The sequence below is a fragment of the Moschus berezovskii genome, chromosome 9 (genome assembly GCF_049115385.1).
Source record: "Moschus berezovskii isolate FMDL1 chromosome 9, NW_MosBer_1.0, whole genome shotgun sequence".
Classification (NCBI taxonomy): Eukaryota; Metazoa; Chordata; class Mammalia; order Artiodactyla; family Moschidae; genus Moschus; species Moschus berezovskii.
In genome coordinates this window covers 74,286,039-74,302,729 of record NC_142468.1, presented here as the reverse complement: position 1 = coordinate 74,302,729, position 16,691 = coordinate 74,286,039, and the positions used below count along the sequence as shown (strand labels likewise).

The 16,691-nt window shown below is 38.8% G+C and overlaps 1 protein-coding gene across 1 annotated transcript in view; it reads right to left on the bottom strand.

Annotated features, from left to right (window-relative positions):
* Window positions 1-2,147: 2,147 nt before the first annotated feature.
* Window positions 2,148-16,691, bottom strand: part of LOC129562669 (uncharacterized) — an 87,083-nt gene continuing 72,539 nt past the window's right edge. Inside the window, exons 4-5 of the mRNA XM_088840191.1 lie at window positions 10,630-10,751; window positions 2,148-3,187 (exon numbers count right to left, since the gene is read on the bottom strand). Of these exons, the coding sequence (XP_088696317.1) occupies window positions 2,977-3,187; window positions 10,630-10,751 (333 nt within the window). The 3' untranslated portion in view covers window positions 2,148-2,976. The remainder of the gene's footprint in view (window positions 3,188-10,629; window positions 10,752-16,691) is intronic.

Genomic DNA, 16,691 nt, shown 5'->3' with positions numbered 1-16,691 from the left:
GACACTGTCTTATAAAGGAGAAGAGAACATCTTAATCTCAGACTTTATAAAGATGAGTGCCTGACTGGCGCTGTATGAACTTTCAGTATACTGTGTCCTGGAATAAGCGTGTAGTACTATTTCAAGTCCTCTCTACTGATAATTTAATGCTGCCTCTAAATTTAATGCCTATTGCCTTCTCACCAGAAAGCAGTTTTTACTGATGATAATGATGATGGTCATTAGGGCCTTGGAGACTTTTAAAAGGATCTAAGGGTGAATGAATAAATAAAAACCGTGATGACTCATTCTGCACCCTATGCCATTACTATAACGCATAGCTCAGCACAGTTCCTCTCCCCCACAGAACTGTACTCTTTAAATATATGTTAAATTTCTTGTTCAAACAAAATGAGTATAATTTATTCAAAAAATATTATGATGTTGTGGATTGTCCAATCAAGTAGGCATGCTGCAGAAAGGAAATACATTTAACCAGGTGATTTGTTTTCCTCTAAAACTAGTCCTTATAGAACAAGCCATCATATTCTGTTTGGCTCTATGTTTGATCTTTCCTTCCTGATGAGAGGAGCTTGTTCTTTGCTGTGTTTTCATTGCTTTCTTTGTCTTATGTTTTAAATATATTAAAGAATGTCAAGTTGAATTTCCTTTTAATATCACTTCAGGTTACATAGGGGAAAATAGGATACTGGGACTTTAGAGTACCATCTTTTACATTATTAAATTAATACAGATTAATGTTTCATATCATATTCATAAAATGTGAATGTATAGACCCTGCCCTTAAATGCTAACATACAAGTACAAAGAGATATACCCAGAAGTATTTTTATGAAGGCTTATGTAGTAAGTATTTCTCCAAAACTAGAGTTGTCCCAAGGTGGCTTGTGATGGCCATTATGGTGCATTTTATTTCACAAAGGATTAAACTATGGAAACCTCAAGGCTGCAAAAAAGATTTAGTTATGCTCATTAGGCACTGAATTTATTAGTATAGTCTCTGTTTTTCCCTTTATGAGCTAATTTCAAAGCTATTGTAGGCTTTCTAATGACATGTGGAAGCAGCCACTTCTTTAATTTCCATACACCTATTTCCCCTTCTTGTAGCAGACCCTGGAGTAGTGAAAAGGAAATGGACTCAGAATGCAGATAACGAGGATTCTATACCTTACCATCCCCTAAGGAGCCAAATGACCGCTCTTGGCATGGTGATTAGAACCACCTGTGACTTGCTCTCTTCCCCATATTAAAAAGAAATATTAATACCACAGGATTGTTGTGATGTAATTGTTTTTACTCTGTTTAGTCTGCAAAAAAAAACAATCAACAACAGACTGAAGAAAAGGTGTTAGTTAGATATTAGAAACTTTCTTGATTTAGACAGATTCTATACATTAAAATCTGTGCTTAAACAAAAGATAAATGAGCAGGGAATTATTCACCTTACTTAAGAAATATCTGATATAAGAAATAATGCATTTTAAAAGCTAACTTCCATAAAATGTTCAAAACACAATTCAATTTGCAAATAATGAATTCAAATTCACCTACCCCAAGGCCTGAGGTCCAACTGCATTTGAAAACCCACTGAGGTGCTTTGCACACAATTTAAGCTAATACAATAAAGGAATAGTATGTCAAATTTGGATTGACCACTCTGAATCAAATTCAGTCAGTCTTATTTATATGAGGCTGGTCCAAAGAAAACCAAAATTTCCATGGGTCTGGAAGAGGGAGCACTTCCACGGGCGTAGGAAGAGTGAGAACTTCCCACTGCAATCCAAAGTGGAAATTAACCAGTTGATCGGACACTAGTTCTGACTCTTGACCATGACTCAATGAGAATAAAGTGCCCTTTGGTTCAGACCTCCTGTTTGAGGTAGCCAGCCACATGGTGAAATATGCCAAGTGCACACTGGTAGTTTCTATTTCTTAAATGGATAAATCAAAGCCATATTAGTAAAATACCTTTGGAACACAAATAGTGGGGCTCCCTTTTGAGTCAGACTTACTTTTGGGAATGAGACTTTGGCTTGCATTTTGTATGCATCACGAAGTCAGATTCATGTTCAGTTCAGTTCAGTTCAGTCGCTCAGTCGTGTCCGACCCTCCGTGACCCCATGAATCACAGCACGCCAGGCCTCCCTGTCCATCAGTCTAAATCCCATGCATGCATGTATGCTAAGTTGCTTCGGTTGTGTCCGATTCTGTGTGACCCAATGGACTGTAGCCCATCAGACTCCTCTGTCCGTGGGATTATCCAGGCAAGAATACTGGAGTGGGTTGCCATGCCCTCCTCCAAGGGATCTTCCCAACTCAGGGATCAAACCTGTGTCTCTTACATCTTCTGCATTGGCAGGCGGGTTCTTTACCTTAAGCGCCACCTGGGAAGCCCCTAAATCCCATAGGTCATCCCTAAAGTATAGTATTTATGGTATTGTGTACACAAACCTATTCACTAATATGTACGTATAAAGGTTTAAAGTGTACAGTATGGTTTGGAATATAACAAAGAGGGTTGTATAGAAGAAAAATATCTTTAAACACTACAATCATTTATAGGACAGTGAGAGGTTCACACAAAAGGCATAAGAGAGCTGAGATCAATAGAGGAAAGGGTGGATTCACATTTCCAGTCTTACATTCGCACTCACTAACTGGACTGGCAGTCCAGTAGTCTCCCATGTTACTTATGTTACTCATGTTACTTATCTCTGTTTCTCTCTCAAATTCTATTTCTGACAAGCATTCATGATGTGATTCCAGAGTCTGTAGTTTCCTTTCATCTTTCTAATAGTTCTTTTACCTACTTAGAGTAAATGGGCATTAATACTGTCTTTTTTTGAAGAATATTCTAAAACACAGTGGTGCAGGTTGGTTGTTTTGAGAGTCTTCTCCTTAATTGTACAAACACAGTCATCAGATCTTCTAGAATTCTGTTTAAATCGGGTGAGAAAATTGGGGGTGCCATCCACCTTAAGATGAACTTAAGAAAGATGAACTAGAAGCAGAATTGGAAACTATAGCTTTATATTCAATTTGAAGACCAGCAGATATTTTCTTCAAAGCAAAATTCATCCCTCTAGATGGCTCATCTGCCACCACAATGACATGCCACTCAACAGCAGCATCTCTGGGAAGATGGGGAACTACCACTACCACCAGGGTGCTGACACTCGTGTTCTTCCTAGAAAAAAAAAAAAGCAGGAGGTTGAATCAGAATAGATCTGCTATAATTTGGAAACCGTATTAGGTTCACATATACACACTTGAGCAAGAATTTAGTAAATTAAATAGTTATGTAATAAATGGAAACAGGTTGAAATACAGGTGACATATAAAATATTTTTGTTTCAGTTCAGTTCAGTTCAGTCACTCAGTCCCTGTCCATCACCAACTCCCGGAGATCACTCAAACTCATGTCCATCAAGTCGGTGGTGCCATCCAGCCATCTCATTCTCGGTCGTCCCCTTCTCCTCCCGCCCCCAATCCTTCCCAGCATCAGAGTCTTTTCCAGTGAGTCAACTCGTCGCATGAAGTGGCCAAAGTATTGCAGTTTCAGCTTTAGCATCAGTCCTTCCAATGAACACCCAGGATTGATCTCCTTTAGGATGGACTGGTTGGATCTCCTTGCAGTCCAAGGGACTCTCAAGAGTCTTCTCCAGCACCACAGTTCAAAAGCATCAATTCTTTGGCGATCAGCTTTCTTCACAGTCCAACTCTCACATCCATACATGACCAGGGGAAAAACCATAGCCTTGACTAGACGGACCTTTGTTGGCAAAGCAATGTCTCTGCTTTTTAATATACTATCTATGTTGGTCATAACTTTCCTTCCAAGGAGTAAGCGTCTTTAATTTCATGGCTGCAACTAGCTCTTAATTAATTAATAATTTTTGCCCATGATTACAATACAGACTAGGAGCCCTATTATATATCTTTGCATTTTGAATCTTTATTTTAATGTCTTTGGTGGAATCAAGAGAGAGAAAGATTAAAAATCATATTGTATTCAAACACATATGTGGGCCTATATACATTCAGCTCAACTTATAGTGTCAGTCCCTGCATGTCATACAACTATAAACGCAAAACTATTGAAGTATATTTACCTGTACAGATAACACTCAACATTAACTCCTTAAGGGAACAGTACATCATTTGTGGTGCCTTTGTTCATGGTGTCATGCTTTTCATTTATTAGTCACCACTCAGGATAGTTACAATTAAGTCTTAGAAACACACTTTAGAGTAAACAAAGTCTTAGTCTTTACTCTTTGCATTCCTTTGTGTCTGAAAAAGACATGTTTGAGGAAAAAGAATATTTTTATATTGAAAAATACAACTTGTGTTGCTGTGAGAAAAGTAGGCTCATAACTACTATGATAGGTCCTTAGGTTTGTTTTGTTCATTTGCAATGGATTTGTGCAAATCTAGATTGGGAGTATAGGAAAAAGAAAATTGGTACAGAAACCAAGATTACAACAACTTGATGCTTTAAACATCTCAGCACATCCAAAAATAAGTGTGCCACCCTCTCTACCAAATACATTTTCCTCATCTTGGGAAATGGCATTTATCCATCCTGTGGCCCAAAGTTGGAGAGCAGAGTCTTATCCTTGTCTTCTGTAGCTTCTCCCTACTTCATTCGAAGCAGTCACAAGTCTTGTCATTTTTAACTCCTTAAATCACTTAAAATATGCCTATTTATTTCTGTGCCCTTACTTTGATTTTAATTTAGACCACTGTCATTTACATGTTGCTTAGATTTCTGAGACCTAACTGGTCTCACCAATTCCAATCTTCTTCAATCCATCTGTTGTACTTCAGCCAGAGTAATCTTTTTCTAAGATACATCGGTTTTTTAAAGTCCTTTTATGTTTAATATCATTCAGTGGCTTTTGACCTAACGTCAAACTCCTTAGCATGGTTTCTGAGGCCTTTCAGGTCAGGCCCCTACGTACTTCAAAGAACTGTCTGCCCTACCCCTGACTCGTAGCTTGAGCCAGGTAGAATTAACAGCAGGTGGTCTTCTTTCTGCTAACTTAGTTTTGGAATTCTCTGCTCTTGTGATACATAAGGCTGTGTTCCAACTTTCTCTAGTTCAATCATGTCAGTATTCCTGAATGTTAGACCTATGTTTCACTGGGAAAAGTCTCCCCTGACCTACTCACAGCCTCTTAAACACACTGTGCAAGCCCTAATCACATCTATTCAGCATTCAACAAATATCAGTCAGGTGTCTGCTGTGTACCAGGTACTGGTTTAGGTGGTTAGGATATGTTGCTGAACAGAAGTGGATAAAAACCTTTGCCTCCATGGAGCTTGAGGTTATTGTATTATGCTTGTCACAGTGTCCAACTAGGAAACATCTGTTTAAAGAAACAGACTTAGGAAACACAAAGTGAAAAAACATCAGAATATTTATCTTAGGTTTTTATAATTGTTTTGAAGCAGGGAAAACTTTTTTAGAAGTAACGAAAACCTTTGACATTTTGGGGAAAATCTGCTGAACAGGCATATGACCATGTCTTCAAAATTATATTGTAATCCTTTCTCCTTCTAAATTTGGTTTCAACCATTGAATCCTTCTAAAACCTCTTTTAATTTCTAGGCCAATCTACTCATTTTCTGACCAATAGAGTCTGTAATGGAAAAATCGGTATTAAAGACAAAAACGCTAGATGGTTTTCTGAAACAGAAAAGATAAGTTGTTTGAACAATAGTATTAAATATATACTTTCCATGGGCCTGCGATTACTTGGAGAAAAGATGTTACCTTGCAAACCTAAAAGAGCCACACTATTCTTAAACTGTTTGTCAGAATTAGAAATAAAAATTTAGAAAACAAGGAAAGGGTTGTTGGTGTACTGAAGTCTCACTGATTTTTTTTTTCCTAGGTGAAAAGGAAAGCCACAGCAATATTTTTCTTTTGATAAGAATCTATCAGATATACTTCAAAAACTCAACAGCCTATTACTTTTAAGATGATCTTAGGGGATTCTGGTGGCTCAGTGGATAGGAATCTGTCTGCCAATTCAGGAAACATGGTTTCAATCCCTGATCTGGGAAGATTCCACATGCTGTGGAGCAGTTAAGCCTGTGGACCACAGCTACTGAGCCCCTGCACTCTATAGCTTGGGAGCTGCAACTACTGAGCCCATTTGCCCTAGAACCTGTGCTTCTGCAGCAAGAAAAGCCACTGCAATGAGAATCTTGTGTACCACAACTAGAGAGTAGACCCTGCTTGCCACCACTAGAGAAAAGCCTTGCAGCAATGAAGATCCAGCACGGCCAAAAATAAATAAGTAAATAAATTTTTTTTAAAAAAGATGATTTTAGGCAGGAAAAATATTTAAGGTGACATATAGTTGTGCTAATACTCAGTATTCAGGTCCCATAATTCCTTTGCAAAACAACTAAGATTAATACGTGATTTTAAAAATGGTCACTGCTTTCTAAACATATGCATCTTTATTTAAACAGGTTTATATTTTCTGTCTCCAAAGTGCGTTATACTTAAAATCCTGTGCCATTCTCTTTCAAAGCACTGTTGGTTGTTTTGTTTTTGTAGAGATCACAAGTCCACTTGATATTAGTGACTTATACTTTCCTTTGCTTTGTGAGAGTGGGTAATAGCCTTTTTGTATACCAATTTGCTTACACTGCAGTCTATGCTGGTAATATTGTACATTGCCTGACCTCTGAATGGAAAAATAATAACAAGTTAAAACAGTCATTTTACCTGAAGTCGATAAGGCCATAACATTCACCCTGCTTTCAATTCACATGCTCAATTTTCATCCACTCACTCTCGACTTTGAGAGGAAGGAATAATGACAGGTTACAGGCACTTTATTTCAAAATTCACTCACAAAGTTATTGACAAGCATTTTTCACAGAAACAGCTCTTCTCTCTGACCCTCGTGAGCTGTTTACATGAAAAATGCTCTTCCTTGTAGATTAATGAGAGTGGAACCTAATTCCATACCAAACATGTAGCAATTGCTTTAGCATCGCTGTTTTTGATATGGGAACAAAAGTAGGGATAATTTGCCTCAAATTGCAGTCACTTCAGTCATAATAAAATCTCAGAAAGTACTGTTTGCTTTCAACTTTCATTAGGTAAGCTGGGGCTGTTATTAAGGTACCAACACATAAATGTTATATTAGCACTTAACAGAAGCATAGCATTCTCCTCTAGGAGATAAATTCTACCCTTGTCAATATAATTCCTCACTGAGTGCAGTAAAAGAGTTTGAAAAGATGAAATAGTGAAGCTTTGCACTAGAGGAAAAGAAATACTTTGTTCACTCAAGCTTAAAGGCCATTGTGCTGGCCCAAGGTGCTAGGGTACTGTTTAGAAAATAAGTCTCAGAGAAACTGTCCTAGGTCAAGTCAAACATTGAGACAAACTTTCAGACGTGCTCTCTTTGTCCAAGGTTGTTAAATCAGTTACTTTAAATTTCTGAATGCCTTCAACTGGCATTTCAACTCTGTGAAGAAATATAAGAATTTAAGACCAAGATGGATTTCATTTCCAGAGAGCAAATGATAATCATTTTGTGCCACTGTACACACAAAACTCACATATTTCTTTTCCTTTTGAGTGCAGTAAGTTCTTTCAAAATGTAAGGTATTGTGTATGTCATAGTGGTGGAGCTCTTAAAATTAAATCTGCCTTTATCCTTATTCTTCAGTTCAGTTTAGTCGCTCAGTTGTGTTCGACTCTTTGGAACTCCATGGACTGCAGCATGCCAGGCCTTCCTGTCCATCACCAACTCCCAGACTTTACCCAAACGGATGTCCATTGAATCAATGATGCCATCAAACCATCTCATCCTCTGTCATCCCCTTCTCCTCCTGCCCTCAATCTTTCCCAGCATCAGAGTCTTTTCAAATGAGTCAGCTCTTTGCATCAGTTGGCCAAAGTATTGGAGTTTCAGCTTCAACATCAGTCTTTCCAATGAACACCCGGGACTGATTTCCTTTACGATGGACTGGTTGGATCTCCTTGCAGTCCAAGGGACTCTCAAGAATCTTCTCCAACACCACAGTTCAAAAGCATCAATTTGTCAATTCTCAGCTTTCTTTAGAGTCCAACTCTCACATTCATACATGACTATTGGAAAAACCTTAGCCTTGACTAGACGGACCTTTGTTGGCAAAGTAATGTCTCTGCTTTTTAATATGCTGTCTAGGTTGGTCATAACCTTCCTTCAAGGAGCAAGCGTATTTTAATTTCAAGGCTGCAGTCACCATCTGCAGTGACTTTGGAAACCCAAAAATAAAGTCAGCCACTGTTTCCCCATATATTTTCCGTGAAGTGATGGGACCAGATGCCATGATGTTACTTTTCTGAATGTTGAGCTTCAAGCCTACTTTTTCACTCTCTTCTTTCACTTTCATCAAGAGGCTCTTTAGTTCTTCTTCACTTTCTGCCATAAGGGTGGTGTCATCGCCATATCTGAGGTTATTCATATTTCTCCCAGCAATCTTGATTCCCGCTTGTGCTTCTTCCAGCCCAGCGTTCCTCATAATGTACTTTGCATATAAGTTAAATAAGCAAGGTGACAATATACAGCCTTGACGTACTCCTTTTCCTATTTGGAACCAGTCTGCTGTTCCATGTCCAGTTCTAGCTGTTGCTTCCTGACCTGCATACAGATTTCTTATGAGGCAGGTCGGGTGGTCTGGTATTCCCATCTCTTTCAGAATTTTTCACAATTTATTGTGATCCACACAGTCAAGTGATTTTTTAGATCCTCTTAAAATAACTATCCCCTATTCAGGCCTAAGAAAAGTGCTGTCACATTTAGAAAAATAAGGACCACTTAGTCACCTAAAATGAGAGACAAAGGAAGGAGAAGGGCATCTAAAAGCTTGACTGTTGGTAGGCCCACCTTTGCTATACATCATTTAAGCATTGTAATGTCTTTAAAGGATTCTACTGTCATTTAGATTGTTTAGCAGCCTTATTAGAACAAAAAGTCTCTTTTGACTACGAAATTCAGACCATAAATGTGAATACTGTCCCTCTCCATTTGTAAGAGACAATTACAGACAGCACATAACACATGATTCTGCCTAAACATGTTGGCGATAAGGACTCTTAAAGTTCAATTCATAGAGTTGAATGTAATTGTACAATATTTGCCAGTTTACATTACCCTTCTACTAATCCTGGAAATCACTGTTATTCAGCCTTTCCCAGAGGTTAATGCATTTCTGTCCACCCCTTCTCATGTCCCTTGCATTCTGGTACTCTTAAAAATGGCCTGTAAATGTTTACTGTGTCCAGACACAAGGAGAAAACAAATGTGAAGTACATTTAAGCTGACTCTTCAAAGTCCATGAGTTTAATCAATGTCATTTGTAACCAAGTTTTAAAATGCTAGTTTTTATATATAATATATACATATGAACAAAACAATGATTTCTTATTCAAGATAAATGAAAATACTTCTAATCCATAAATAAAAAGTAATACATTTTTAAAAATCATAATTTGGTGGCTAAAGCAAAAGCTATTTTATATGCCCATAGCTTTCAGTTCAGTTCAGTTCAGTTCAGTCACTCAGTCGTGTCCAACTCTTTGCGACCCCATGAATCACAGCACGCCAGTCCTCCCATAGCTTTAGGTGCTGGCAAACATTTTATATGAAAGTTTATTTGACTGTAAGAATTAGAGTGAATTTAATAATTTTTTAAAAAGAATTTAGGATCAGAGCCATCAGCTTCTCAACCATTTCATTGAGTGTAAATTCAAATAGACTTTTCAGAGACAGTAGCAGGGGCCACCATCTAATTAAAGCAAATATTCAACTACAAGCCCTTTAATAACAGGGAATACGTTTTACATATTTTTGAATTCTCAGTAGGTAGCATGGTGCCTGGTATTTAATGTCTTCAATGAATGTTTCATGCTAACACTTTTCTGGAGGGCAATTTATAATCAATTTCCCAATGTTCATTCAATTTGACTCAAATTCCAAGTTTAAAGAGTTAATTTAATAAAACAGAGATGAGCACAAAGAAAAGAGGTATTGGGGATGTTTATTGTAGTGTTATATGTAATAGCAAAAATTGTTAACAAGCGAAATATCCAACAGTGAAGTAGGGATTAAATATATTATAAGATATCAGATAATGAAGTCTTTTGATAGATGACCTATTAAAAACCATGCTTATAAAGAACATTTAATTGTAAAGGAAAATAAAATACATTGTGTGGGAGAAACATCAAAGAATAAGAGTTACAGTTTCTTAAACTGCATAGATAATATGTGCGTGCATATATATCTGAGACAAGAAAAAAGTTATCCATTATAAGTAAAAAGAAAAATATCATCAAATGCATCTTGCAAACCCATGCTGGCGTTTAAATATGCAGGCATGCTAAGTCACTTCAGGTGTGTCTGACTCTGTGCAACCCTACGGACTGTAGCCTACCAGGATCCTCTGTCCATGGGATTCTCCAGGCAAGAATACTGGAGTGGACTGCCATGCCCTCCTCTAGGAGTTCTTCCCAACCCAGGGATGGGACCCGCGTCTCTTGCATCTGCATTGGCAGGAGGGTTCTTTACCACTAGTGCTACCTGGAGGGTGTTAAGATGAGTCCTTACTTACTGAGTGGAGAGATCTGTGAGAGGATGCACAGAGAAGAGGGGCTGAAGCCCAGGACAGGCTGGGCTGTGTGTAGTGGGACTAAAGATGGGCAAGGAACTATTGCAGTTGGCAGTTAATAGCATCTAGGGACATGGCAGAGAAACCGAATGTCTAATGGAGATTCTCTATTGAGTTTTTCTGTGCAAGCTATACTGTTCTCCTCTGCCTCCTCCTGAAATTTTCAGCAAAATATTTATTTTTCTCTTGTACTTTGTAAAGGTAGATTTTCTTTGAAGGGTGACAATCAGGTGCTGAGTCCTGCTGAGAGGCAAACAGCAAGGCTGCCTAAGGGGCTCACCCACATCAGGATATCTTTATGAAGGAACATGCGCCAGGTACAAAATAGTCATTAGCTCTGGGTACAGAGGGGAGAAGGGGATTTTCATTTCCTTCTTTGTACTTTAATGGATTTTTCAAATTTCTGTAATGAATATGCATTACTATTATAATCAGAAAAATGTTTTCTTTAAATGTCAAATGAATGAATAAGCAAACAAGTCAATGAATGAATGACTTTAAAAAATGGTAGCTTTGAGAAAGACTTTGAAGTATATTCTCAAATGGAAATTGCTATATTTACAATCAATATAAGAAGCCCCAGTGACTCTTTTCAATTAGGGTTGCCTTTTGAAATTAGATACTTGGTTTTACAATAGAATATACACACACACACATATTTTTGTCCAGTGATTTCTATACAGCCTGATTAGTCAGACAATAAATTTGCTTATTCTATTTTCTTGAAAAAAAGAAAACGTTGGATCTTATTTTAGTAAAAAAAAAAAAAATACATTAGTTGTGCACACAAGTAAGCATTGACAGTCATTTTAAAAATCCTATTTCCGTATAGTTTTCATTAAAAAAGGGCACATAGCAAAATAAGCCTGCGCATTTAAACAACAAATGAATGCAGTTGGGCTGATATTACTGTCCTTCCAACTGTTACCACCAGTGACTAAGAACATTGATACTTGCCAGACAACTAAGGCCTGAATTCTGGCTCTGCTACTTACTGGCTGTGTGATCTTAGAATAGTCATTTAACTTTTCAGTGTCCTCACTTGTGAAATAGGGAGCATCAATTCCCATCTCAGCATCATTGTGAGAATAATATAAGCATATTTAGATTTGTCTAGATGATCACCTTTTATTTTGGATACTTCTACATATATTTATGACCTGTTGATTACAGTGAACATTTAAAATACTAGTGGTTAAAGTGGTCATTTGTCGCTAACATATACAAATATTGGAGAAGGAAATCCCAACCCATTCCAGTATTCTTGCCTAGAAAATTCCATGGCCAGAGGCGCCTGGCAGAGTTCATGGGGTCACAAAGAGTTGAACACACTGAGTGACTGAGTACGTACACGAACATGGGCACTGAATGTTGCAGTCATTCACTATTATTGCTCTGAATCTTTTGTCAGTTATAAGAACAAAACTGCTTTGTAGTAAAAATTCACCCTTAAAAATATTTTAATGGAATAAAACTTCAGACTCGTAACATTTAATAAACATAACATTGAGGTTATGATTTGACATCAGGAAATTATATTGCACTACAGTAATGTACCATTGAGTCTTCCACTAACAGGAAGACAACTTAGGTGGACTGAGTGCATAAACGACGCCCTCATGACAGGTAGAGGCCAAGAAGGTTTTACAATGGTACACACAGAGAGAAATAGTGGGGGAAATGAGTCCTTATCTGTCACATTGCGGTACAGCTACTGTTGTTGACTAGTCACCAAGTTGTGTCCGACTCTTTGCGACCCCTAGACTGCAGTACGCCAGGCTTCCCTGTCGCTCACCACCTTCTAGAGTTTACAGCAGTATAGCCATACCAGCCAGAAAAGAAGTCAACCCTAGGAGTCAGCAACTATTTGGTCAGGAGATATATTGTCAGTCTTATATTTTAAATATTAATGTGCACGAGTTCATTAGCAGTGAGTAGAAATAAACATATAATAGGATATCTTTGTTTCTGAAATTTCTTTATTAAACTGTGTGAGGATTATTAAAATAATTGTCAGCACTGTTTATAATAGCCAGAACATGGAAGCAACCTAGATGTCCATCTGCAGACGAATGGATAAGAAAGCTTTGGTACATATACACAATGGAGTATTATTCAGCCATTAAAAAGAATACATTTGAATCAGTTCTAATGAGGTGGATGAAACTGGAACCTATTATACAGAGTGAAGTAAGCCAGAAAGAAAAACACCAATACAGTATACTAACACTTATATATGGAATTTAGAAAGATGCAAATGATAACCCTGTATACGAGACAGCAAAAGAGACACAGATGTATAGAACAGTCTTTGGGACTCTATGGGAGAGGGTGAGGGTGGGATGATTTGGGAGAATGGCATTGTCATATGTGAAACGAATCACTAGTTCAGGGTCAATGCATGTTATAGGATACTCGGGGCTGGCATGCGGGGATGACCCAGAGGGAGGATAAAGGGAGGAGGGAGGTGGGAGGGGGGTTCAGGAGGGGGAACTTATGTAAACCCGGGGCGAATTCACGTCAATATATGGCAAAACCAACCAATATAATATTGTAAAATAATTTGCCTCCAATAAAAAATAAATTAATTACCTAAAAAAAATTAAAAAAAAATTGTCTTTCTCAATAAAGATGTATATATTTGTGAGAGTTATATAACTTTAAAAGTAATTGAAGTTATGTGTCACAATAAAGTGGTGCTTTAATCATAGTTGTACTGGTTTTGTAGGTTTATTTTTAATTACCCTTTATGTTTGCTTTGATTGTATAGTTGATAAAAAGCTATAGGTAAAGGAGGAAAAAAACAGAATGGGAAAGACTGGAGATCTCGTCAAGAAAATTAGAGATACCAAGAGAACATTTAATGCAAAGATGGGCTCAATAAAGGACAGAAATGGTATGGACCTAACAGAAGCAGAAGATAAGAGGTGGCAAGAATACACAGAAGAACTGTACAAAAAAGATCTTCACGACCAAGATAATCACGATGGTGTGATCACTCACCGAGAGCCAGACATCCTGGAATGTGAAGTCAAGTGGGCCTTAGGAAGCATCTCTACGAACAAAGCTAGTGGAGGTGATGGAATTCCAGTTGAACTATTTCAAATCCTGAAAGATGATGCTGTGAAAGTGCTGCACTCAATATGCCAGCAAATCTGGAAAACTCAGCAGTGGCCACAGGACTGGAAAAGGTCAGTCTTCATTCCAATCCCAAAGAAAGGCATATGCCAAAGAATGCTCAAACTACCGCACAATTGCACTCATCTCACATGCTAGTAAAGTCATGCTCAAAATTCTCCAAGCCAGGCTACAGCAATACATGAACCATGAAATTCCAGATGTTCATGCTGGTTTTAGAAACGGCAGACGAACCAGAGATCAAATTGCCAACATCTTCTGGATCATCGAAAAAGCAAGAGAGTTCCAGAAAAACTTCTATTTCTGCTTCATTGACTATGCCAAAGCCTTTGACTGTTTGGATCACAATAAACTGTGGAAAATTCTGAAAGAGATGAGAATACCAGACCACCTGACCTGCCTCTTGAGAAACCTATATGCAGGTCAGGAAGCAACAGTTAGAACTGGACATGGAACAACAGACTGGTTCCAAGTAGGAAAAGGAGTACATCAAGGCTGTATATTGTCACCCCGCTTATTTAACTTATATGTAGAGTACATCATGAGAAACGCTGGGCTGGAAGAAGCACAAGGTGGAATCAAGATTGCTGGGAGAAATATCAATAACCTCAGATATGCAGATGATACCACCCTTATGGCAGAAAGAGAAGAAGAACTAAAGGGCCTCTTGATGACAGTGAAAGAGGAGAGTGAAAAAGTTGACTTAAAGCTCAACATTCAGAAAAGAAAGATCATGGCATCTGGTCCCATCACTTCATGGGAAATAGATGGGGAAACAGTGGAAACAGTGTCAGACTTTATTTTGGGGGGCTCCAAAATCTCTGCAGATAGTCATTGCAGCCATGAAATTAAAAGATATTTACTCCTTGGAAGAAAAGTTATGACTAACCTAGACAGCATATTAAAAAGCAGAGACATTACTTTGCCAATAAAGGTCTGTCTAGTCAAGGCTATGGTTTTTCCAGTGGTCACATATTGATGTGAGAGTTGGACTGTGAAGAAAGCTGAGTTCTGAAGAATTGATGCTTTTGAACTGTGGTGTTGGAGAAGACTCCTTGAGAGTCCCTTGGACTGCAAGGAGATGCAACCAGTCTATTCTAAAGGAGATCAGTCCTGGGTGTTCATTGGAAGGACTAATGCTGAAGTTGAAGCTCCAATGCGTTGGCCACCTCATGCAAAGAGTCAGACACTTGAGCGCCTGAACTGAACTGAACTGAAAGGAGCTCATAGCTAGGTTTATAGTGTTACATGTAAATGGCAACCCACTCCAGTACTCTTGCCTTGAAAATCCCATGGATGGAGAAGCCTGGCGGGCTGCAATCCATGGGGTCGCTAAGAGTCGGACACGACTAAGCCTCTTCACTTTCACTTTTCACTTTCATGCATTGGAGAAGGAAATGGCAAACCACTCCAGTGTTCTTGCCAGGAGAATCCCAGGGATGGGAGAGCCTGATGGGCTGCCGTCTATGGGGTCACACAGAGTCGGACACGACTGAAGCAACTTAGCAGCAGCAGCAGCATGTACAAGTAACACTATAATAAAAAGAATGCAGTCAACAACCGGACATCTGCATGAATTTTTTCTTCAGTTCAGTTCAGCTCAGTCAGTCAGTCATGTCAGACTCTTTGCGACCCCGTGGACTGCAGCACACCAGGCCTCCCTGTCCATCATCAACTCCCAAAGCTTGCTCAAACTCATGTCCATTGAGTCAGTGAAGCCATCCAACCATCTCATCCTCCCTTGTCCTCTTCTCTTTCTGCCTTCAATCTTTCCCAACATCAGGATCTTTTCCAATGAGTCAGTTTTTCTCATCAGGTGGCCAAAGTATTAGACCTTCCATGTCAGCATCAGTCCTTCCAATGAATATTCAGGACTGATTTCCTTTAGGATTGACTGGTTTGATCTCCTTGTAATCCATGGAACTCTCAAGTGTCTACTTTAACACCATAGTTTAAAAGCATAAATTCTTGGGCACTCAGCCTTCTTTATGGTCCGACTCTCACATCCATCATGAATACTGGGAAAACCATAATACTGGAAAAACAATTGAAACTGTGACAGACTTTATTTTCCTGGGATCCAAAATCACTGCAGATGGTGACTCTGGTTTGACTGGATGGGCATTTGTCGTCAAATAATGTCTCTGCTTTTTAATATGTTGTCTGGTGGTGCAGACGCGAGAGACGCGGCAGCGCAACCAGCCATGCGCAGAAGCGTGGCAGAGAAGAGCTACCCCACGTCCAAGGTAAGGTACGGCAGCTGCGCTTTGCTGGAGCAGCTGTGAAGAGATATTCCACGACCAAAGTAAGAGAAACCCAAATAAGACGGTAGGTATTGCGAGGGGGCATCAGAACAGACGCACTGAAATCATAATCACAGAAAACTAGTTGATCTGATCACATGGACCACAGCCCTGTCTAACTCAATGAAACTAAGCCATGCCGTGTGGGGCCACCCAAGACGGACGGGTCATGGTGGAGAGGTCTGACAGAATGTGGTCCACTGGAGAAGGGAATGGCAAACCACTTCAGTATACTTGACTTGAGAATGCCATGAACAGTATCAAAAGGCAAAATGATAGGATAGTGAATGAGGAATTCCCCAGGTCGGTAGGTGCCCAATATGCTACTGGAGATCAGTGGAGGAATAACTCCAGAAAGAATGAAGGGATGGAGCCAAAGCAAAACAAATACCCAGTTGTGGATGTGACTGGTGATAGAAGCAAGGTCCGATACTGTAAAGAACAATATTGCATAGGAACCTGGAATGTTAGGTCCATGAATCAAGGCAAATCGGAAGTGGTCAAACAGGAGATGGCAAGAGTGAATGTAGATATTCTAGGAATCAGTGAACTAAAATGCACTGG